This window comes from Bombina bombina, chromosome 3, assembly GCF_027579735.1.
Source record: "Bombina bombina isolate aBomBom1 chromosome 3, aBomBom1.pri, whole genome shotgun sequence".
Classification (NCBI taxonomy): Eukaryota; Metazoa; Chordata; class Amphibia; order Anura; family Bombinatoridae; genus Bombina; species Bombina bombina.
Genome location: NC_069501.1, coordinates 239,936,656 through 239,962,322, shown reverse-complemented (window position 1 = coordinate 239,962,322; position 25,667 = coordinate 239,936,656). Strand labels below are relative to the sequence as shown.

Here is a 25,667-nt window from a genome sequence, read left to right as displayed (position 1 = left end):
GCTTTTAGCAGCGCATACTACTGAATGTTTCCAGACATATTAATGTTTTTACGCTTATTGATGCAGATGCAGCACTTGATGATATACATAATTATTGATAAGGTAATATATGTGCGTCATTTAAAGGTCTTAGTCATCTGTGGTGTGTGTGTTCACTGATATTTTGTAGTGACAATCTTTCAAAAATGTATCAATACACATTATGTGGGTAATAAACATTTTATGATGCATGGTATTCCTGTTATTAGAGCTTTGTCTTATTTAGTGCTTATATCTTCTACAACTTGTAGCTCGAGCCCCTGTGCGCCGTGTAGCCAATCAGATACCAGATGAGATCTCCCAGAATACTTTGCTGCTGGATGCCATGTCAGCTTTACCTCCAAACTATAATTTTGAAATTCCTAAAACTATCTGGAGGATTCAGCAAGCCTCAGCCAAGAGAGGTTAGTGACCACTACTGCTAGTTACATTGACTTGAATATTGTTTCATTCAAACCTTTTTTGTTTTGCATACTAATTGCAAAAATGTCACTTTTGTCTTACAACAATGCCTCCCTTTGTCTCATAAATCACAACGTAGAGAAAGAAAATGACAAGTTTCGTCAACAGTGTTAGATTATGTGAGCTGTAGCAGCTCACGATTCACAATATCAATGTAACGGTTAACTGGAGCACAGATTATCTCTTGTTAAAATGTAAGCAGATCCGTCCCATGGATTGTGTATGAATAGAACATTCAGAAAAGTGTTTTGATTGGAATTCATTGTCTGTGACAGCTGTGAGCCAGTCATTTGTGAACATTCTGTCCTTAAGACACCTGTAGTGGTAAAATAATGAGCTACCTGAGAGATGTTGACTGAAGCATTTGATAGGATAATTTCTCCACCCTGTTTTGCAGTGCACCTTGATCTTAATGCCTGTGTCTGATCTATTGCTTTCATTGCTTCTAATCCCATTTGGCTGCTTGCGTCTCTGTGTCCTGCTTACGTTTCCTCATCCTCTCTAATCATTTCCCTCTCCTGCCTCTTTGCTCTATAGGTCTCAGATGTAATGTTATATTTGTCATTACAATAAACTTCCGTTTTATTTGCTTCTCCGTTTTTCACTGTCTGTCTCTGTTCAGTTATTCTTTTTTTAAAGTATTTGAACATTTGAGTTTTTTTTTTCTTGCTTAAAAAAAAAAAACACCAACAAAAACCCCTCAGTTTTGATTTGCTTTTTTCAAGGTATTCACATGCAAATTCTCAGGATATATGAAATATTTCTTTGTGACTTTTTTGTTTATCTAAAATATCTTCTTTTCCTTTTATCTGATTTTGTTTTTAGACCCTTTCTTTAGAACAATTGTCACAGTTCTTATTGTTTTCCATAAGTTGCATGGTGTATATGAGTCATTTTTACTTAAATTGGAATTAATCGTGTCTGGTTTTAGTGAACAGTGTCTGATTCACGTATCCCATGCAGTTGCTTTACAGATGCCCGAAGGACTCCTGATGTTTGCTTGTACAATTGCTGACATCATAGAGAGGTAAGGAGATTTATGGAAAAGGTGTTTCAAATTAATTTCAACCAAGATGTTAATTTGTGTATAAAGAACAGTTTCTTATTGATGGTTTTCACCCCAAAAAAATATTTAGGGGACAAAAGTAACTTTTTTTGTCTTTTTTTTTTTTAGCTTTTTTCCATACCTCCCGTTTTATTTCTGCCTCTTAAATATTGTCTGGTTTAAGAAAATGTATATAGCTTGTAAACCCTAAGGATATCATTTAAAAACTTGTGGACGGAGGATTAAAAAGAAGATTTGTCTTTTATTTACATGTAAAGCAATACAAATATCTTAGAAACCCCATAACAGTTCTAACATTATATATTTTTGTCCAATCTCATATGTATGCAGAAATACCATATTATGACTTTTTTGCTGTATTACTGGACTGGGAAAACTACATATTGTGTATCCCTCTATCATTGGCTAAGTCTAGAGTGGCCTTTTTGAAAAATGTAGACTCATCCCCTTTTTGCATTGTTTTTAATGAGTATATTTTTTAATGCTTTGGATAATTTCAGTAAATATGGGATGTGTAGCAGGTCTGTGGTGCACAGGCAGTGCTCAATACTACTCTGTATTAGTTTTGCTTTGTTTTTATGTACACACATTAAGTGACATGAGGGGAGTGCAGGATGCTGGGCACAAGTGCTGGAGTAAAACTCGTGACCATAAACTCTAGCGGTGCAGAATTTGAGGAGAAAAAAAAAGAGATGGAGGGATAGAGAAAGGAGTGAAGGGAGCGGGTGAACAAGGAAAAAATATAGACAATAATAAGGGGTAAGATAAACAGAGAGAGAATGCGATAAAACAATAGAAAGTGAAAGGAGAAGAGAGGAAGACTAGAAAGAGGAAGCTGATAGAGGCAAACTTAGGCGAGGCAGTAGAGGAAGGAAATAAGAGGAAAAAGAGAATGGAAAGAAAAAAAAAATAAAGATGACAAAAATAAAAGTAGAGAAAGTGGTGAGGTGGAGATGATGAAATGGAAGAGTGTGAGGAAAAGGCAGGAGGACACACACATTCAGGGAGGCGGGGTCAACAGGAAAGGGGCAGGTTTGCTTAGGGTTGACATTAATAGGGTGGGGCTAGAGCAGAACACACCCTGCAGACACCACTTTTTACTGGTATATATACTGTGGATTATAACATTATGCATGCATTATGCATTGAATTTCTACATTGGAGAGAAGGTTGGAAGCTATCATAATTACCAACATCTACACCAGTGTGTAAATACCTGTACCTGTTTCTTGCATTATTATTATTATTATTATTATTAGTAGTAGTAGTATTTGTGGTATTAGTAGTACTATTATTATTAGTATTTATGTAGTAGTAGTAATAGTATTCTTATTATTATTGGTAGTAGTGGTATTAGTAGTACTATTATTATTATTATTATTATTAGTAGTAATATTATTAGTATTATTATTTATTAGTAGTAGTATTAGTAGTAGTATTATTATTAGTATTTATGTAGTAGTAGTAATAGTATTCTTATTATTATTGGTAGTAGTGGTATTAGTAGTACTATTATTATTATTAGTAGTAGTAATATTATTAGTATTATTATTTATTAGTAGTGGTATTATTATTTATTAGTATTATTATTAGTATTAGTAGTATTAGTAGTAGTATTAGTAGTATTATTATTAGTATTTTGCATAATATACATTCCATTCTTTCTAGAACAAACAAAAAGGATCCTGAAGATGGTTACTAGCTTCTGTGTCAATAGTAATATAACTCTAGGAGTTATGCCACCCAGTGTAGTTTTGTCATGTTCTGATATAGCCGGGAGTGAAATGGTCATTTTTTTGCCACTACTTGACCTAAGACTTTTCCTTGAATAATGTGTGATGCGGCTGAGAAGACCAAAAAGTAGTAGATAAAACTATGAAAATGCCCTATATGTAATACTATATCAAATATGCCAAATAACAAAATAGTCCAAAAAGGAAGCAAAAGAGTATTAAATGATAAATCAAGTAAATTAAAGGACATGTTCACTCACAACAGACTAATGTATATTTCCCTTGCTGCTAAATGGTCATCTAATAACATTGACTCCCTTGCTTTAGAACATAAATCCAGTCTCATAAAATTCCAGTGAATAGGAGTTACAAGACGTTGTGTATGTGTGCAAAAGAATGGTACAGCTAGATGTCATGAAGACTAATTCACTATATTCTACTAAATACTTAACCATACCACAGTTTCAATATAATGTCGTAAATAAAATATGAGCAGAACTATTCTGCTCCATTATATAGGAAATAAAACACAGAGCTGTACTCCGTTTCTTGCTTTAGTTTATAGATATGAATAATGTACTTATATAACCTATATTATACATTACATGGCCGAAAATTAACATTAATTGCTAAATTTAGATTCTCACCGAAACACTGTTGTTGCTTAATGGAAATTCAGAACTTAAACTCTGGCCCCTGGGATTGATCCTACAAGCACAACAAGAAAATTACTCTATTTACCAAGGACTTCTACAATTAACAACTAAAGCATCAATATTTCAGGCGTTGGCGGGACTATTCTGTGTGATTATCTATGTAGCAAATATATTGCATTTCTTCTTTTCTGTTTTTTATTGTAATTTCACAAATGTGAAGAAGGGGGTTATATGGCAGTGTTTTAATACTTGCATGCCAATTGAATTTGGAAACTAATAAATGTGCATGTTATTTCAACATTTAGATGCAATAAACCAAGTACCTACATTATATAAGCAATGCACATGAACACTCTACTACCTGAGATTTAAACATTTTTAAGTTTAGGGTATTTCACTATGAGCTCTGATACATATTGGAAAGGTAAGGAAAAAATGAACTGCCCCAGTTGTAATTTAAACTCATGACCCTGATCATATACGTCAGGTGCTGTGACTCCTAAACTATCATCATTTTTTAGCAGTAATGATGAAGTTGCATTGGAAATTACACTTGGGGCCTGATGATCAAAAAAGATGTCATCTTATTATTATTATTATTATCGGTTATTTGTAGAGCTCCAACAGATTCCGCAGCGCTAATACATACAAAATCTTTCACATCCAGAATCCTGCATAATCAAATAAAGGGTTCACAATCTAAAATTTACCTTTCCAAAATTCTTTGAGGGACCTTGCAGTACTGACGAGAAATCGTAGATAATCTCACCAGAGCAGAGAGCTTTAGGTAATAGGGCCTTTTAGTCTGTGAAGCAAATTAGAATTAAGCTATGTTAAATTGATTAAAAGGTATACTAAAGCATGCAGTTTTAAGCAACTTTCTAGTTTACTTCCATTATTAAATTGTGCTCAGTCCTGAGGCATCAGCTCCTACTGAGCATGTGCACAAGTTCAGTGTATACATTTACTAGTCTGTCATTGGCTAATGACTGTCACGTGATACAGGGGGCCAGCAAATGGTGTAAGTTCATTGTCTTTTTGTGAGACACCACAGCCAAAGGCTTAAATACTCCTCCGACTTCCCTCATCCCTCAGTCATTCTTTGCCTTTCGTCCCAGGAGGTTGGCAAAAAAGTTGCAGAAGTTTTCAATAGTCTCTTATGGAGGGTAGTACTCTTTTGGCATGGGACTGGAGTTTTAAGTAGTCCTGTCAGCCTCTCATGGATGAAAGTTAGAGTCTGGAGATGCAGGGAGAGTCTTTCTGCAAAACCATCCTGACTCATATTAACAGCTCCACAAGCAATCAGCGTTGACGAGTTTTGCTGCCTGCTTTTTTCTCTCATGTCCATGGCAGAGGCGACGCTACTATCTGTCACCCTTGAAGGGCCGTGTTCCTGTTCCACTGCATAGATTCCAGTAAGATCGTTTCATTTTACTTTCATCATGGATGTATTGTAATTTCAACTTTTTATCCGAGAGGGGCTACAACCTTTCGGGGATAACTTTAACATAGGGTCTCAGTGAGGCTCAATTTTGTATCTAGGAATCAATGGTTAATATCTCCTGAAGGGGATTATTGAAAAGGGGGGTTTATAATCATGTTTATGTGATTCTGTCTGCTACTGTGTAGTGTTACCTAGGCTCATGGCTATTTTGGAACATAACGGCCTATTTCTAGTGACGCTGCCTTTTCAGGCGGGTGCACTTTTGCATGGACTGCACGGTTTACCTTGTGACCCCATTTCTGTTTTCCTGACCGCATGGTGACGGAGAAATCCTGGTCCGCTGGTGTCTGGTTCTCTGGAGGCGGCAGTGTCCCAGTTATGGAGGATTCTGGGAGACAGATGTCTCTGATTCAGACTCTACTTCTTGCAAAGAATATGAATTGGCCCGGGTGATACATGCCCATCAGTTATGTTCCGAATGCCATTTTAGAGTGCTCTGTTCCTCGGGATCTGGGACTCGGGTGCCCACTGAGCCATCTGTCTCTGGGAATTCTATTTCTCACAAGACGAGTTCCCTACCATCAACTCTTACTACGCATGCAGGTAGCCCAAATGCTACTTATCCTTTCTAGGGAGTGTGGCCTGTTCCCACCGGAGGTTACGACACGGTTCCACATGGCCATATCTTTGGCGCTGGTGCATCGGCACCTCCCGGGAGTGTGCTTACGATATTGTCTGTGTTTCGTTAACCGGGGCTCATCAGGTGTGGGATCGCCTGGTCCAGTTCAGACTTCCAGGGGAGCGACTGCCTCTGAGGCCTCAGGGGGTCAACCTTCGTGGCCAGTGTTTCCTTTTGTCTCGGCGGAGGTATGTTGCGCCTTTCGTTATAGACTGGCGCGCCTTCGTGTCCTACTAAGGCACATTTTTGGCGTTGCTGGAGGATCCCACTCTTAATGGGTCTGGGGATTCTCAGTCTTTCTCTTTGACTGGCTTGCATACATAGACATAAGGAGGTGAAGTAATCTTCTTCTAGTCTGTTATTTGTGTATCCTTTTCCAGTTCTTGGAAGCTTGGAAGTCTCGGACTCCTGTTGGGCTTGTCCTGCGTCTGTCTGTTCTTCCTGGGCGATAACTACAGGTTGTCTTATCTTTTATTTTCATCCGGTGAGGATGAATTTTTTTTGGTTTAAAGCTCATGTTGTAGTGTGATGTTTCCTTCGGGAATTTTCCTCTCTGGAATTGATACTCGCGATTTGGTGGTCCTTCTGTTTACAAAAGTCTTTCTGACTGTTCTTAATCCCTCCATCATCGGGGGAGACTCTATGTGGGCTTGACAGTGCTGCGGCTCTTGGTTTCAGGCTGGTCCTGACTGGGTACAAATCCTTCTGTCTTTGAGGCCTAGTTCAGACACGTGGCACCTTTTTATGTCTGGTTGGTCCGGTGAGGGCGCCCAGTGATCACAATATGATTGTGTGATTGTCTTGTCTTACAAGCTTCAACTAGCATCCTGAGAGGACTTGAGGGTCCGTGGTTGTTTAGGGGCATGGGAGATTGCTTCAGTCCTCATTCGCCTTTCAATCTAGTGGACCAGGACTCCGTTGAGATCCACGGCGACATGCTAAGTCGTTTCCGATTTTTCGGGAACTAGAGTGTTCCTTCCCATTGCGGGTTGGAGGCTTGGAGAATTTAGGTCCTTCATACCACCGTTTCTATGGTTTTGCCTTTCATGGTGTCTTTGGAAGTGTCCTTTTAGGACTTATTCCTTTTAGAGGTTCTCAATATTTTGACTGACAAAGTTCAATATAAATATGTCATTGTAATTTTTGAACTTATTTTCATTGCCCTTGATTCACCACACCTAATTTTAGAGCAGTAAATCTATGGAATTATTTTCCAAATTATATTGAGAGTATCCTGGTAAAGAGTTTTCTGAATTGTCCGTTAATATATGCCAGCAACCAGGACGTCCTCAAAGTGCTTGATCATATGCCAACCAAACCAGTCCATTCAGCGCACTGTGAGATAGTTGAAGCTTTAGTACATCAAAATAGATGTTATAAACAATGTTTATAAATTCTATGGCCAGACTTATTGTTAGACTTATTTTCTCAGATACTCTCAAGAATTATATTTCTTAAAGGGACATTATACACTAGATTTTTCTTTGCATAACTGTTTTGTAGATGATCCATTTATATAGCCTATGCAGGTGTGTGTGTTTTTTTTTTAAACAATTATATTTTTATTGAGGTTACAATAAACAATGGTACAGCAGTAAGACATATTTAGGTATTTCTTTCCATGTTACATAGTAATCAGACAACAAGATAAATGACCTCTTAGTAGTTCATACTGATCCCCCATGGAGGACCAGCTATTTACCTAAAACCTCACATTTTTCACAAGTGAACTAGGTAACCAGTCATCCATCAACATAGAAAATGGTCTCTGGAACATAATGAGTAAAAAATATTGGTATGTCCGAAGTAAACCAATAGGGGCTATAGGATATGGCTCCATGAGTGAAATAACATTAGGAACAGTAGAATATAACAAGTACATAACAATACTTACAAATATCAATATAAGTTAGCTTGTGCAATCTCAACAAGGAAGAGAATGAAAGGAAAAGAAAGAAGAAGAGAGATGAAACAAGAGAGGGAGAGGGGCGGGGGGTTAGCAGGTGGTTGTATATATACAGTTAGAGTTTTTTTTTTTTATAAATGTATAATTTTGCTTATTTTTAAATAACATTGCTCTGATTTTCAGACTCCTAACCAAGCCCCAAAGTTTTATGAGAATACTGATGTATTCCTCCTCCTGCTTGCTCCTTTTTGTGTAAAGAGTCTTTTCATATGCAAAGGAAGGGGGAGTGTCTGCTCTTTCCCACTTGCAGTGGGCTTTCCAGCTACCTTTTTAACAGAGATAAACTGGGAGCTTCTAAGTAAGTTTTTAAATGGTTTTATACTGGATATTTAGATCACTATCTGTGCATATTATATTACATGCAGTTATATGAAAATTGGTGTATACTGTCCCTTTAATCATTTTTAAGTCCATATGTGTTTTTACTTTGATCAATTTATACATAAGCCATGCTCGTGCTATGAGCCAAGCTTTGCATTCTCTCTCTCTGCTAGTTGAAGCTTGGAATCGTTTAGCTAATTAGAGCACCCAGGGAATTGAAGAGACGTAAATATATTTTCATAGCAGGACTTTACATAAACAGTCTAATCTCCCCTCTTCCTCACTGACCTCTTGTGAATGCCGCTTTTCTGCTCTTCCCCATTCCTTATTTATGAGGTTAATGGAGACCATCTTTTATCATAAGCTCTGTGTTTTCCTTCCTTCATTCCTCACTAGTGACACAGCCTTTTTATCATTCTGTTTCTCTGTCCTCTGCCTAGGACCAGTCAGCTGTGGTGGAGTTTGGGTGGAGGGTCAATTTTCCCGTATTGCAAGCACTTTCCCTTATTGTCTGATTTTTCCGGCTATCTCTTTCTACAGCACTGCTCTGGTAGTAGCAGCAGACAAGCACTTAATGTCAGAAGGAGTTATGTCTGTGTAATGGATCTTACTATTTATGATGTTTACTTGTCTTCTGACATGGGCTGCGGTTTGTTCCTAGATCAGCCTGTGTGGGCAGGGGTCAGTATAGGTTTATCCTGGCAAACAAGTCTGTAGTAAAACAGGGGTGTCCACATTTTTTAAAAGAGGTGACCTGTTAGAATTTGTTTTCAGGGCCAGTTAAAAACATTCAGTGACTCTATAAATGTTAATAGTCTGGAATTAGTGTATTACTTAGAAGAGGAGCAAGCTCTACAACAACTTAAAGCGACCAGTTATTAAAGGAATATAAACCCAAAATTGATTTCCCTTTTAAATGTTAAAAAAACAAAACAAATATAAAACAACTTTGAATGTTCTTTCATTTTTTTCTCAGCATTACGCTAAAATATTATAGAGAGTGATTGCTTGATCATTGTAGTAGCTGACATATTTGCCCCTAGCTGACCACAGGAGATACAAGGCTTTGTTTGCTAAGAACAGTATTACAGTTTTAAATGCTTTTGTCTAGATATTTTGCACTGAGGTGCTAATGTATACGGCAAAGCCTTAGAATCCCTTCCTCTCTCCCCTTTTTCGCTCCTCACTTTTTCTTCCAATTTTGAAACCTTTTGTGCCCTTTCTGTCTCCGATTTGGATCTGATGATATCTATTTAGTGCTTATATTACCTGGCGAGAAAGTGTGGCCAGGATGATTGAGCTCACATATGTCACAGCAAACACACACTCAGACTTGGTGCTTCTCCCAAGGCCTCTGTCCCGGGGCATAGGGGACTCTTTGCATATGTTCTCATGTTTAAGGTTAAGATTCCTTTGTGGATCTCAATGTTGGATCATAGTACTGATGAGCACCTATCTTTTGCACTTGCAGGATAGACTTTTACAAGGAGTAAACTGTCCCCGTACCTCATATACAAAAGAAGTGAGCCCTTATAAGTTTGTATGTAACGTGGATTTAGAAAGATTTTACTGCACTGTGAAATTGTGTTGATTTAAAAGTAATGAATAATTGTAAAATTTGTGTATATATATGTTGATTTAAAAGTAATGAATAATTGTAAAATTTGTGTATATATATATATATATATATATGTATGTGTGTGTGTGTATATATATATATATATATGTGTGTGTGTGTGTGTGTATGTATATATATATATATATATATATATATATATATTTAAGCACTTGCTTTCTTACAGGTGGTGAGAGTCCATGATCCATTACTTCCGGGAATTACTCTTCTACTAGGAGGAGGCAAAAGATACTGAAACCTCAAGAGCCCTATGAAAACCCTCACACACACACATATCTCAGTCTTTTCTTTGCCTCCGCTGGAGGTGGTTGAAGAATGAAGAAGTGCATTTGAGTCTTCAGAGAGAAGCATTATCTATATTGAGGCCTGGTTTCCCCTCAGAGTACAGTGCTTGTCAGAGGGATGTATATGGGGTATGTTTTTTTTTCTTTTTTCAACTCTTGGGAGATTTATCATAAACCTTCTTTAATTATTTGCAGGCACTTGTCTTTTGCCTCCATATATAAATTTACAATATACTCCTATTTCATTAACCTCTGCTGATATGTTTGATTACTGGTTTGGCTGTCTGCTGCTTATTTGCTGGTAGACGAATGTCTATTTGTAAGTATAATTTTTTAACATTTAGACACCCTATAGCTATGTTATGGGCACTATTGTTTATATATATATATATATATATATATATATATATATATATATATATATATATATATATATTTATATTATGTATAATATATATAAATATATATATACTCTATAATTTGCTATTATATATGGCCCTGAGACAGAATTCTTTATGTTACTCTACTTGCTGTTTTGCGTGTCAGCATTTTTGGCGTGCTTAGTTAAAATTTCGGGTTTATGCACATTGGGGTTGGGCATGTTTGGTTAACACTTGTCGGGTTAGCACACATCCCTTTTAGACTGTTTTAGTTATTTTCTCGCCTTGGCTGGTTTATGCACGTAGGGTTAGTGCACATACGTCCTCGACTATATTCTTGTTGGGTTTTGGCATGTTAAGTCCTTAATGGCTGTTATTTTTTCTTGAGCGTTTCTTTAGTGTTATCTGCCCTTCAGATATTTTATTAATTTCTCCTGCTTTGTTTTGTGTGAAAAATCTCATCAAGGATGCAGTTTCTAAAGTGCTAGATGCTCTCCCGCCTTCAAGGTCATTTCAGATTTTATCTTCTACTGTTACTATGTGCTCTGAAGCCAGGGATACTGTTATGTCTTCAGATGGTGAAGTTTCCTCTTGTGATGAGGAGTCTTCATCTGATGTTGAACCTGATATTTCCTCCTTGTTGTCTAAAATGTAATATATTCATTCACTTTTGAACGAGGTCTTAATTACTTTAGGGGTTAAAGACTCTAAGGTATTCAATGATAAGCCTTGTAATCGTTTAAATTCAGTTTTTAAGACTGTTGTTAAACTCCCTGAGGTTTTTCCTATTCCTGATTCTGTCTCTGACATGATTTAAAAAGTTATATCCTTTACCTGCTGATAATGTTGAATTGTGGAATTGATGGGGCCATTTTCACTCTGGTTAAACGTACTACTATCCCTTTGGAAGATAGTACTTCTTTTAAGGACCCACTGGATAGAAAATTAGATTCTTTTCCTAGGGCTTTTTTTACAAGCAAGCTATTTACTTAGGCCAGTCATTTCTAGAGTTGATGTGTCTGCTGCTTTAACTTACTGGTTATGATTCTGTTAGTGAAAATATGTTGGGTCTACCTAAAAAATAAATTAATATTAAAAGTGTGTATTTGACAGTCCTTGACAGGAGAGCCGGAGAGCCTTATGGCTTAAATCCCGGTCTACTAACAAGGTGTCAAAATCCAGATTACCTCTTTCTTTCCTTTCAGGGAAATAAACTGTTTGGCTCTGATTTAGATTATGTATATACCATTACTGGAGGTAAATGGGCTTTTCTTTCTCAAGACAAGAAGTCTAAAGTGAAATCTAAAGCTTCCAATAGTTTTTGTTCCTTTTGTCAGAATAAGGGACAAAAGGTTGACTACTCTTCTCAGAAGCAAGACACATCTTGCCCAGTCTGGAGGCCTATTGCTAACTGGAACAACTCAAAGCAGGCTAAGAAATGTATCACTACTACCAATTCTGCATGTGGGGCCCCTAATCCAGAAGTTCTGGTAAATGGGGCAGGTTAAGCCTCTTTCAGAAGGCTTGGTTTCAGTCTGTTCCAGGGCCGGATTGGGTCACCGGGATACCGGGAAAAATCTCGGTGGGCTGGCAGGTGCACAGGGCCGGATTGGGCTGCCACATAGACAAGATATAGAGGCCCAAGCAGCTCAGCTGCAGATGTGGCCACCGCTCCGCCTCCACTCCAATAGGCAACGATGTGTGAGTCGGGCGAACCTATGTAGTGAACATCACGTTGGCATTGGCCATTGCAGGAGCGCCCCGGGACGTGTGGATAAGCGCACCCACCCCGGCCCGCCCCCCCAAACACATGTGCATTGTGCTGGCCAGTGGCCTGCCGCCTCTGCTCTGGCCCTGGAATAATTAGTCAGTCAGTGCGCACCATGAAGGAGGAGCAAGTGCAAAGCGCGACACATGACATTATACCGCTGAGCATGTGAGGAGGAAGAGAGCGGGATGACAGCCAGACGTACTTGGTTGCAGGCTGGCAGCAAGCAGTTGTGTTAGGATCTGGAGGATCTGGACTGAGTCTGACTGAGGATCCTCTTACCGGTAAGTTAATAAAACTCAGTGCTCACTAGTGCACACTCACCCACTCACAGTCACTCTGAATCATCTGATACTCATACTGTAGTGTGTGCATGGTCCATGACAGGCTCCCCCCTTAGGAGTACAGTGTGTGTGTGTCTGTAGTATGGCTTGCAGGAACTACTATCTACTGAAAATGTATTAATGATTTTTTGGTGAACAGTGAATGTATCTGGGCTGGAGGAGGCGTGGCTGTATGGCCGGTCTATACAAATTTCCAGGGCTGGTCTGATTTCCCAGTCCGGCCCTGGTCTGTTCCAGATCCCTGGGTTCTGAATATAGTCTCTCAAGGATGTCGAATAGGATTCAAAACCAGGCCGCTTAGAGGAAGGTTTTTTGTTTTTGTTTTTGTTTTTTTTGTTCAAAGTTCCAAAGAATCCTTTAAAAGCTCAAGCTTTTTTTCCAGTCTGTCTTTGATCTGGAAGCTATGGGAGTGATTGTACCAGTTCCTTTGCAGGAACAGGGGATGGGATTTAACTAAAATCTTTTCATTGTTCCAAAGAAGGAAGGTACATTCAGACCAGTTCTGTCTCTAAAAACTCTGAACAAGTTTGTAAGGATTCCATCTTTCAAAATAAAAACTATTCAGACTATTCTGCCTTTTGTTCAGCAAGGTCAGTTAATGTCCACAATATATTTAAAGGATGATTACCTTCTAGTTCACAGAGAACATTACCAGTTTCTGAGGTTTGCTTTTCTGGACAAGCATTTTTAGTTTGTTGCTCTACTATTTGGTCTGGCTACAGCTCCAAGAATATTCACAAAGGTTCTGGGTACCCTTTTGACTGCGATTTTCAGTGTTTCCCTACCTGGAAGACATATTGGTTAAAGCTCAGACTTGTCCTTAAGCACAATCTCACACCAAGCAACTCTTGTTGTTTTTTCAATTTTCCAAAAAGGTTTTTTAGTCCTCAAACAAAGGTAACTTTTTTGGGATCTCAGATAGATTCAGTCTCAATTAGTCTTTCTGTAACAGAGCAGAGAAGGTTAAGATAGGTGTCGGCTTGTCTGAACCTTAAGTCTCTCTATTTCCCCTCTGTTGCTCTTCGTATGGAAGTTCTAGGTCTTGTGTTTGCAGCTTTAGATGCAATTCCGTTTGCTCGTTTTTGCAAGACCTCTTCAGCTTTGTATGCTTTGTCAATGGTGCAGGGATTATACTCAGCTGTCTCAAATTATATTTTTGGATCCCAGTACAAGTCAGTCTCTCACTTGGTGGCTGGATCATCAGTTTATTATTCAGGGTGTTTCTTTTTCTTATCCTACCTGAACTGTGATCACTAAAGATTGAAGTCTCTCAGGTTGGGGAGCTGTTTGGGGCTCTCTGACAGCACAGGGAGTTTGGGATCCTCTGGAGGCGAGGTTACAAATTAATGTGTTAGAACTCTGTGCTAATTTCAGGGCTTTTTAAGCTTGGTCTCTGTTGAAAAGATCATTTCATCTCTGTTTTCAGACAGACAATGTCACAACAATAGCTTATGTCAACCATCAGGGGGAACTCACAGCTCCCTAGCCAGAAGGAAAGTGTCTCAAATTCTCTTATGGACAGAAACCAATTCCTGACTAGTCTCTGCGATTCATATTCCAGGAGTGTACAACTCAGAAGAGGACTTTCTCAGTCATCAATCTCTACATTCAGGGGAGTCTCTTCAACAGGATTTGTTAAGTCAGATTGTGGATCTTTGGGGTCTCCCAGAGATAGATATGATGGCTTATCATTTGAACAACTTCCTAAGTACTTTACGCGGTCCAGGGATTTTTAAGCACAGTTTGTGGATGATCTAGTAGCTCCTTGGTGATTTCAGCTTTCTTATCGGATTCCTCCTGTGGTACTTCTACCTAGAGTGATTTCCAAGATAAGCCTAGAGAAATCATCAGTAATCCTGTCATGAATCAGAATTACTGTACTAGTCTCACAGATATCGAACCCAAAAAGTTGTTAACCTAAGGTTCTGTTCAGTTCATAGACTGAGGGTAACTCTATAGAACCCAGATGTATTTGTGTACCATAGGTTAAAGCAGAGTGTGTAAGTAATGCTTTACTCTAGGAGTATATATTGAGGATAGATTATATATTCTTCAAATTGGCAGTGAATTAACTCTTAGGTTAGTATTGGATAAGCAGTTGTTAGTAGCAATTGATAACTGATTGACTTAGGATTTTTATAATTGAGTAAATCCGCAAACAGACAAAGATATATGACTTGAGCCAGGTATTGCAGGAGTAATAAATTGTAAGCAGTTAGTAGAATGCAGGCCTTGAGTGAAATGAATATGGCAATCGATAGCTAGAAATAGTAAGGCTTATACAAAGCAACAAGTCCCAAGTAGTCACAGAATGAATGACAAAACCAGATAATAAATTTAACGTTGCTAGTACAGCTTCAGGGAAATAGTAAATAATTACTCACAGCTCCGTATTCAGTTTGGCAGTGTTCAGATGAGTAGGTGCAGCAGACTTTTGAGAAAGAAAGTTCTTTACTCCGAATCCGGTACAGCTATGACAAGGTGAGGGACAAATGCAAGCATTCATTTAAGACATATAATTACTATCCGTTTGATTCAGGAAGATAGCAGCGTGGCAGCCGAGTAGCAGGCTGTAGGAATGAGTAACGAGTCACAGAGGCTGTGTCGGGGACCTTGTGATGACGTCACCGGCCAGACTGAGAATGTAACATACGGCTGCAAGGAGGCTGCAATGTGGCAGGAGATCCCTCTAATGGAGGCATGGTAGAGATTACAGAATTACGTAAATGGTAAAATAGGCTTAGGGCTCACTTGTTCAACAGGGGAGTAGCCTCTGTTAAGAGGAACAAATTACCAAGCACTGAAGGGTTAGTAGGAGGGGCCTTAAATAGTGTCATGCAATTAGGTGTTAATATGATTAATTAAAGGGCCAGTAAATAGATACATGACAAATCCTGACTTCCCCAGCTTGGCCTTGCAGGATTTGGTATTTTTAAATTACCACAAGTTTTACCATAAGTAAATATGATTGGGTCTGAATAACCTACTAATTGGAGAAGTGGACAACTACCTACAATACCAGCAAAGTATTACTCTATCTTTATGTATATGCTTGAATGCTTACCTCATTAAGGATTGAGGGCACTAAATGTATGTGCAAATCATTTTACTTTAAACGCAATAAATAATTTGTTTAACAGAGTTACACTATGTGCATTTTCTCCAACATAGGTGTGTCCGGTCCACGGCGTCATCCTTACTTGTGGGATATTCTCTTCCCCAACAGGAAATGGCAAAGAGCCCAGCAAAGCTGGTCACATGATCCCTCCTAGGCTCCGCCTACCCCAGTCATTCTCTTTGCCGTTGTACAGGCAACATCTCCACGGAGATGGCTTAGAGTTTTTTAGTGTTTAACTGTAGTTTTTCATTATTCAATCAAGAGTTTGTTATTTTCAAATAGTGCTGGTACGTACTATTTACTCAGAAACAGAAAAGAGATGAAGAATTCTGTTTGTATGAGGAAAATGATTTTAGCAACCGTAACTAAAATCCATGGCTGTTCCACACAGGACTGTTGAGAGCATTAACTTCAGTTGGGGGAACAGTTTGCAGTCCTTTGCTGCTTGAGGTATGACACATTCTAACAAGACGATGTAATGCTGGAAGCTGTCATTTTCCCTATGGGATCCGGTAAGCCATGTTTATTACGATTGTAAATAAGGGCTTCACAAGGGCTTATTTAGACTGTAGACATTTTTTGGGCTAAATCGATTGATATTAACACTTATTTAGCCTTGAGGAATCATTTATTCTGGGTATTTTGATATAATAATATCGGCAGGCATTGTTTTAGACACCTTATTCTTTAGGGGCTTTCCCAAAGCATAGGCAGAGTCTCATTTTCGCGCCGGTGTTGCGCACTTGTTTTTGAGAGGCATGGCATGCAGTCGCATGTGAGAGGAGCTCTGATACTTATAAAAGACTTCTGAAGGCATCATTTGGTATCGTATTCCCCTTGGGTTTGGTTGGGTCTCAGCAAAGCAGATACCAGGGACTGTAAAGGGGTTAAAGCTTAAAACGGCTCCGGTTCCGTTATTTTAAGGGTTAAAGCTTCCAAAATTGGTGTGCAATATTTTCAAGGCTTTAAGACACTGTGGTGAAAGTTTGGTGAATTTTGAACAATTCCTTCATGTTTTTTCGCAATTGCAGTAATAAAGTGTGTTCAGTTTAAAATTTAAAGTGACAGTAACGGTTTTATTTCAAAACGTTTTTTGTACTTTCTTATCAAGTTTATGCCTGTTTAACATGTCTGAACTACCAGATAGACTGTGTTCTGAATGTGGGGAAGCCAGAATTCCCATTCATTTAAATAAATGTGATTTATGTGATAATGACAATGATGCCCAAGATGATTCCTCAAGTGAGGGGAGTAAGCATGGTACTGCATCATTCCCTCCTTCGTCTACACGAGTCTTGCCCACTCAGGAGGCCCCTAGTACATCTAGCGCGCCAATACTCCTTACTATGCAACAATTAACGGCTGTAATGGATAATTCTGTCAAAAACATTTTAGCCAAAATGAACCCTTGTCAGCGTAAGCGTGGATGCTCTGTTTTAGTTACTGAAGAGCATGACGACGCTGATATTAATATCTCTGAAGGGCCCCTAACCCAATCTGAGGGAGCCAGGGAGGTTTTGTCTGAGGGAGAAATTACTGATTTAGGGAACATTTCTCAGCAGGCTGAATCTGATGTGATTACTTTTAAATTTAAATTGGAACATCTCCGCATTTTGCTTAAGGAGGTATTATCCACTCTGGATGATTGTGAAAATTTGGTCATCCCAGAGAAACTATGTAAAATGGACAAGTTCCTAGAGGTGCCGGGGCTCCCAGAAGCTTTTCCTATACCCAAGCGGGTGGCGGACATTGTTAATAAAGAATGGGAAAGGCCCGGTATTCCTTTCGTCCCTCCCCCCATATTTAAAAAATTGTTTCCTATGGTCGACCCCAGAAAGGACTTATGGCAGTCAGTCCCCAAGGTCGAGGGAGCGGTTTCTACTTTAAACAAACGCACCACTATTCCCATAGAGGATAGTTGTGCTTTCAAAGATCCTATGGATAAAAAATTAGAAGGTTTGCTTAAAAAGATGTTTGTTCAGCAGGGTTACCTTCTACAACCCATTTCATGCATTGTCCCTGTCACTACAGCCGCATATTTCTGGTTTGATGAACTGATTAAGGTGCTCGATAGTGACTCTCCTCCTTATGAGGAGATTATGGACAGAGTCAATGCTCTCAAATTGGCTAATTCTTTCACTCTAGACGCCTCTTTGCAATTGGCTAAGTTAGCGGCTAGGAATTCTGGGTTTGCTATTGTGGCGCGCAGAGCGCTTTGGTTGAAATCTTGGTCGGCTGATGCGTCTTCCAAGAACAAGCTACTAAACATTCCTTTCAAGGGGAAAACGCTGTTTGGTCCTGACTTGAAAGAGATTATCTCTGATATCACTGGGGGTAAGGGTCATGCCCTTCCTCAGGATCGGCCTTTCAAGGCAAAAAATAGACCTAATTTTCGTCCCTTTCGTAAAAACGGACCAGCCCAAGGTGCTACGTCCTCTAAGCAAGAGGGTAATACTTCTCAGGCCAAGCCAGCTTGGAGACCAATGCAAGGCTGGAACAAGGGAAAGCAGGCAAAGAAACCTGCCACTGCTACCAAGACAGCATGAAATATCGGCCCCCGATCCGGGACCGGATCTGGTGGGGGGCAGACTCTCTCTCTTCGCTCAGGCTTGGGCAAGAGATGTTCTGGATCCTTGGGCGCTAGAAATAGTCTCCCAGGGTTATCTTCTGGAATTCAAGGGACTTCCCCCAAAGGGAAGGTTCCACAGGTCTCAGTTGTCTTCAGACCACATAAAAAGACAGGCGTTCTTACATTGTGTAGAAGACCTGTTAAAAATGGGAGTGATTCATCCTGTTCCATTGAGAGAACAAGGGATGGGGTTCTACTCCAATCTGTTCATAGTTCCCAAAAAAGAGGGAACATTCAGACCAATCCTAGATCTCAAGATCTTAAACAAATTTCTCAAGGTCCCATCTTTCAAGATGGAAACCATTCGAACTATCCTTCCTTCCATCCAGGAAGGTCAATTCATGACCACGGTGGATTTAAAGGATGCGTATCTACATATTCCTATCCACAAGGAACATCATCGGTTCCTAAGGTTTACATTCCTGGACAAACATTACCAGTTCGTGGCGCTTCCTTTCGGATTAGCCACTGCTCCAAGGATTTTCACAAAGGTACTAGGGTCCCTTCTAGCTGTGCTAAGACCAAGGGGCATTGCAGTAGTACCTTACCTGGACGACATTCTGATTCAAGCGTCGTCCCTCCCTCGAGCAAAGGCTCACACGGACATCGTCCTGGCCTTTCTCAGATCGCACGGCTGGAAAGTGAACGTGGAAAAGAGTTCTCTATCCCCGTCAACAAGGGTTCCCTTCTTGGGAACAATTATAGACTCCTCAGAAATGAGGATTTTTCTAACAGAGGCCAGAAAGACAAAGCTTCTGGACTCTTGTCGAATACTTCATTCCGTTCCTCTTCCTTCCGTAGCTCAGTGCATGGAAGTGATCGGGTTGATGGTAGCGGCAATGGACATAGTTCCTTTTGCGCGCATTCATCTAAGACCATTACAACTGTGCATGCTCAGTCAGTGGAATGGGGACTATACAGACTTGTCTCCAAAGATACAAGTAAATCAGAGGACCAGAGACTCACTCCGTTGGTGGCTGTCCCTGGACAACCTGTCACGAGGGATGACATTCCACAGACCAGAGTGGGTCATTGTAACGACCGACGCCAGTCTGATGGGCTGGGGCGCGGTCTGGGGATCCCTGAAAGCTCAGGGTCTTTGGTCTCGGGAAGAATCTCTTCTACCGATAAATATTCTGGAACTGAGAGCGATATTCAATGCTCTCAAGGCTTGGCCTCAGCTAGCGAGGACCAAGTTCATACGGTTTCAATCAGACAACATGACGACTGTTGCGTACATCAACCATCAGGGGGGAACAAGGAGTTCCCTAGCGATGGAAGAAGTGACCAAGATTATTCTATGGGCGGAGTCTCACTCCTGCCACCTGTCTGCTATCCACATCCCGGGAGTGGAAAATTGGGAAGCGGATTTTCTGAGTCGTCAGACATTGCATCCGGGGGAGTGGGAACTCCATCCGGAAATCTTTGCCCAAGTCACGCAACTTTGGGGCATTCCAGACATGGATCTGATGGCCTCTCGTCAGAACTTCAAAGTTCCTTGCTACGGGTCCAGATCCAGGGATCCCAAGGCGGCTCTAGTGGATGCACTAGTAGCACCTTGGACCTTCAAACTAGCTTATGTGTTCCCGCCGTTTCCTCTCATCCCCAGGCTGGTAGCCAGGATCAATCAGGAGAGGGCGTCGGTGATCTTGATAGCTCCTGCGTGGCCACGCAGGACTTGGTATGCAGATCTGGTGAATATGTCATCGGCTCCACCTTGGAAGCTACCTTTGAGACGAGACCTTCTTGTTCAGGGTCCGTTCGAACATCCGAATCTGGTTTCACTCCAGCTGACTGCTTGGAGATTGAACGCTTGATTTTATCGAAGCGAGGTTTCTCAGATTCTGTTATCGATACTCTTGTTCAGGCCAGAAAGCCTGTAACTAGGAAGATTTACCACAAAATTTGGAAAAAATATATCTGTTGGTGTGAATCTAAAGGATTCCCTTGGGACAAGGTTAAGATTCCTAGGATTCTATCCTTCCTTCAAGAAGGATTGGAAAAAGGATTATCGGCAAGTTCCCTGAAGGGACAGATTTCTGCCTTGTCGGTGTTACTTCACAAAAAACTGGCAGCTGTGCCAGATGTTCAAGCCTTTGTTCAGGCTCTGGTTAGAATCAAGCCTGTTTACAAACCTTTGACTCCTCCTTGGAGTCTCAATTTAGTTCTTTCAGTTCTTCAGGGGGTTCCGTTTGAACCCTTACATTCCGTTGATATTAAGTTATTATCTTGGAAAGTTTTGTTTTTAGTTGCAATTTCTTCTGCTAGAAGAGTTTCAGAATTATCTGCTCTGCAGTGTTCTCCTCCTTATCTGGTGTTCCATGCAGATAAGGTGGTTTTACGTACTAAACCTGGTTTTCTTCCAAAAGTTGTTTCTAACAAAAACATTAACCAGGAGATTATCGTACCTTCTCTGTGTCCGAAACCAGTTTCAAAGAAGGAACGCTTGTTGCACAATTTGGATGTTGTTCGCGCTCTAAAATTCTATTTAGATGCTACAAAGGATTTTAGACAAACATCTTCCCTGTTTGTTGTTTATTCAGGTGAAAGGAGAGGTCAAAAAGCAACTTCTACCTCTCTCTCTTTTTGGATTAAAAGCATCATCAGATTGGCTTACGAGACTGCCGGACGGCAGCCTCCCGAAAGAATCACGGCTCATTCCACTAGGGCTGTGGCTTCCACATGGGCCTTCAAGAACGAGGCTTCTGTTGATCAGATATGTAGGGCAGCGACTTGGTCTTCACTGCACACTTTTACCAAATTTTACAAATTTGATACTTTTGCTTCTTCTGAGGCTATTTTTGGGAGAAAGGTTTTGCAAGCCGTGGTGCCTTCCATTTAGGTGACCTGATTTGCTCCCTCCCTTCATCCGTGTCCTAAAGCTTTGGTATTGGTTCCCACAAGTAAGGATGACGCCGTGGACCGGACACACCTATGTTGGAGAAAACAGAATTTATGTTTACCTGATAAATTTCTTTCTCCAACGGTGTGTCCGGTCCACGGCCCGCCCTGGTTTTTTAATCAGGTCTGATAATTTATTTTCTTTAACTACAGTCACCACGGTACCATATGGTTTCTCCTATGCTATTATTCCTCCTTAACGTCGGTCGAATGACTGGGGTAGGCGGAGCCTAGGAGGGATCATGTGACCAGCTTTGCTGGGCTCTTTGCCATTTCCTGTTGGGGAAGAGAATATCCCACAAGTAAGGATGACGCCGTGGACCGGACACACCGTTGGAGAAAGAAATTTATCAGGTAAACATAAATTCTGTTTTCCTTGTTATTTTCATTATACCTTGCTGAGAATATCCATTGCCAAGGAATATCCATCATAATACCATACTCCTGGGAGATACCAAAATATATCATCGCAGGGAAAGTTGGAAGTTTCTACCAGAAAAGCCTCCTGAGATACACCGACCAAGAGCCCTAGAAGATTTCCCTATCCTACGGATTAACGGAGGAGAATAATTACAAACCAAGGATCATACCAGCATTGGTTTTCCTGTGTGTATACATTACATCATATGATTGGAGTAATCTCTGGTAAGAAGAAAACCATTTACTAGCCATATTATTGTCATATTGACTTTTGATTTTCTATTATCATTATTTTTTATTCTTTATCTTTTACTGTATTAGTATATAGTCTTTTATCTGTGCGCTGAAGTATATTGATTTGTTCTCTTGATTATTAATATCCCTAACAGTGTTAAGGGTACACTGAATATTTTTTCATGCAGCACGATAGATCCACATAATACAACACTATAACACACTCATTGAGACCCCCTTTTTTTTCTTCCTACGGGTACTATTACTCCAGGCAGGTATAGAACTTTGCCATATATAATTATATGTGCTTTGATCTATGTTTTAGCGCTGGTAATTCATCTTTATTCTTACATAATATTGGTGATATTAAGATCCTTTGAGGTCTACATTTTGCTTTATGGGGGCTTGTTGCCAACCACTCATTTGATCTGCACTTTATGCAAACTATCTGATCAATATTTTAAATTATAATACATTCTGTTTTCTTTCATGTAATTAGCAAGAGTCTATGAGCTAGTGACGTATGGGATATACATTCCTACCAGGAGGGGCAAAGTTTCCCAAACCTCAAAATGCCTACAAATACACCCCTCACCACACCCACAAATCAGTTTTACAAACTTTGCCTCCTATGGAGGTGGTGAAGTAAGTTTGTGCTAGATTCTACGTTGATATGCGCTCCGCAGCAGGTTGGAGCCCAGTTTTCCTCTCAGCGTGCAGTGAATGTCAGAGGGATGTGAGGAGAGTATTGCCTGTTTGAATTCAATGATCTCCTTCTACGGGGTCTATTTCATAGGTTCTCTGTTATCGGTCGTAGAGATTCATCTCTTACCTCCCTTTTCAGATCGACGATATACTCTTATATATATATATATATATACCATTTCCTCTGCTGATTTTCGTTTCAGTACTGGTTTGGCTTTCTACAAACATGTAGATGAGTGTCCTGGAGTAAGTAAGTCTTATTTTCTGTGACACTCTAAGCTATGGTTGGGCACTTTGTTTATAAAGTTCTAAATATATGTATTCAAACATTTATTTGCCTTGACTCAGGATGTTCAACATTCCTTATTTTCAGACAGTCAGTTTCATATTTGGGATAATGCATATGAATCAATCATTTTTTCTTACCTTAAAATTTGACTTTTTTTCCCTGTGGACTGTTAGGCTTGCGGGGGCTGAAAATGCTTCATTTTATTGCGTCATTTTTGGCGCAGACTTTTTTGGCGCAAAATTTTTTTCTGTTTCCGGCGTCATACGTGTCGCCGGAAGTTGCGTCATTTTTTGACGTTCTTTTGCGCCAAAAATGTTGGCGTTCCGGACGTGGCGTCATTTTTGGCGCCAAAAGCATTTAGGCGCCAAATAATGTGGGCGTCTTATTTGGCGCAAAAAAAAAATATGGGCGTCGCTTTTGTCTCCACATTATTTAAGTCTCATTTTTCTTTGCTTCTGGTTGCTAGAAGCTTGTTCCTTGGCATTTTTTCCCATTCCTGAAACTGTCATTTAAGGAATTTGATCAATTTTGCTTTATATGTTGTTTTTTCTCTTACATATTGCAAGATGTCTCACGTTGCATCTGAGTCAGAAGATACTTCAGGAAAATCGCTGTCTGGTGCTGGAACTACCAAAGCTAAGTGTATCTGCTGTAAACTTTTGGTAGCTGTTCCTCCAGCTGTTGTTTGTATTAATTGTCATGACAAACTTGTTAATGCAGCTCCTCCTTTTGAACCCATGCATTCATTGGACATTAAATTACTTTCTTGGAAAGTTTTGTTCCTTTTGGCGATCTCTTCTGCCAGAAGAGTCTCTGAATTATCTGCTCTTTCTTGTGAGTCTCCATTTCTGATTTTTCATCAGGATAAGGCGGTGTTGCGAACTTCTTTTGAATTTTTACCTAAGGTTGTGAATTCCAACAACATTAGTAGAGAAATTGTGGTTCCCTCATTATGTCCTAATCCTAAGAATTCTAAGGAGAAATCGTTGCATTCTTTGGATGTTGTTAGAGCTTTGAAATATTATGTTGAAGCTACTAAGTCTTTCCGAAAGACTTCTAGTCTATTTGTTATCTTTTCCGGTTCTAGAAAGGCCAGAAAGCTTCTGCCATTTCTTTGGCATCTTGGTTGAAATCTTTAATTCATCATGCCTATGTCGAGTCGGGTAAAACTCCGCCTCAAAGGATTACAGCTCATTCTACTAGGTCAGTTTCTACTTCCTGGGCGTTTAGGAATGAAGCTTCGGTTGATCAGATTTGCAAAGCAGCAACTTGGTCCTCTTTGCATACTTTTACTAAATTCTACCATTTTGATATATTTTCTTCTTCTGAAGCAGTTTTTAGTAGAAAAGTACTTCAGGCAGCGGTTTCAGTTTGAATCTTCTGTTTATGTTTTTCATTAAACTTTATTTTGGGTGTGGATTATTTTCAGCAGGAATTGGCTGTCTTTATTTTATCCCTCCCTCTCTAGTGACTCTTGCGTGGAAAGATCCACATCTTGGGTAGTCATTATCCCATACGTCACTAGCTCATGGACTCTTGCTAATTACATGAAAGAAAACATAATTTATGTAAGAACTTACCTGATAAATTAATTTCTTTCATATTAGCAAGAGTCCATGAGGCCCACCCTTTTTGTGGTGGTTATGATTTTTTTGTATAAAGCACAATTATTCCAATTCCTTATTTTATATGCTTTCGCACTTTTTTCTTATCACCCCACTTCTTGGCTATTCGTTAAACTGATTTGTGGGTGTGGTGAGGGGTGTATTTGTAGGCATTTTGAGGTTTGGGAAACTTTGCCCCTCCTGGTAGGAATGTATATCCCATACGTCACTAGCTCATGGACTCTTGCTAATATGAAAGAAATTAATTTATCAGGTAAGTTCTTACATAAATTATGTTGTTTTTTTTTTTGTATTACACGTGTCCTACTACTAAATCCTGAAGTTTATTTGCCTTTTGGTAAAACAGTTATGAGTTTCACACTCTGATTTCCTATCATGGACTAGATACTCCAGTTACTATTTCTAAATGTTGCATTTAAAGGGACATAAAACCCATATTTACATCTTAATATGGGAAGAGTCCACAGCTGTTTACATATTGCACTCCTTCTCAGAGTACATCAGTTAATTTACTGGATTTAACTGAGGGTTATCCGGGGATAAAGTTCTTTCTGGGACTTCAGAGTATGAACATTCTGGGTCGGAGTCTGCTGCCTCTAAACCTCCGGCCGGGAGGAACCAGACTTTAGTTTAGGATTTTGCGCTTTCTTCTGAAGGAAGTTTCTTGGCGAATTCAGAGGTTCCAGAGGCCAAATTGCCTGATGAACCTTTAATTCCTAAATTGGATAGCGTTTGAGGACAGGGTGGTACCTTATCCTTTCCTGCTCCTGTTAGATGGCGAACATTATTAAGAATGAATGGGACAGGATTGAAATCCTGTTCCCCCTCTTCTCCCTTTAACAAATTGTCCCCAGTCCTGGACTCTCAATGGAGTTATGAGGTTCCGTCCCTAAATGGGATGGAGTTATCTTCACCCTTGCTAAACGTACTACTATCCCACTTAACGATAGTTCTTTGTTTGAAGAGCC

At 39.8% G+C, this 25,667-nt stretch overlaps 1 protein-coding gene across 1 annotated transcript in view; it reads left to right on the top strand.

The window, feature by feature from the left end:
- The window catches only part of DPH1 (diphthamide biosynthesis 1), a 1,055,215-nt gene that overhangs the window by 87,747 nt on the left and 941,801 nt on the right, over positions 1-25,667 (top strand). The window contains exons 2-3 of the mRNA XM_053706219.1: positions 291-443; positions 1,465-1,528. Coding sequence (XP_053562194.1) covers positions 291-443; positions 1,465-1,528 — 217 coding nt within the window. The remainder of the gene's footprint in view (positions 1-290; positions 444-1,464; positions 1,529-25,667) is intronic.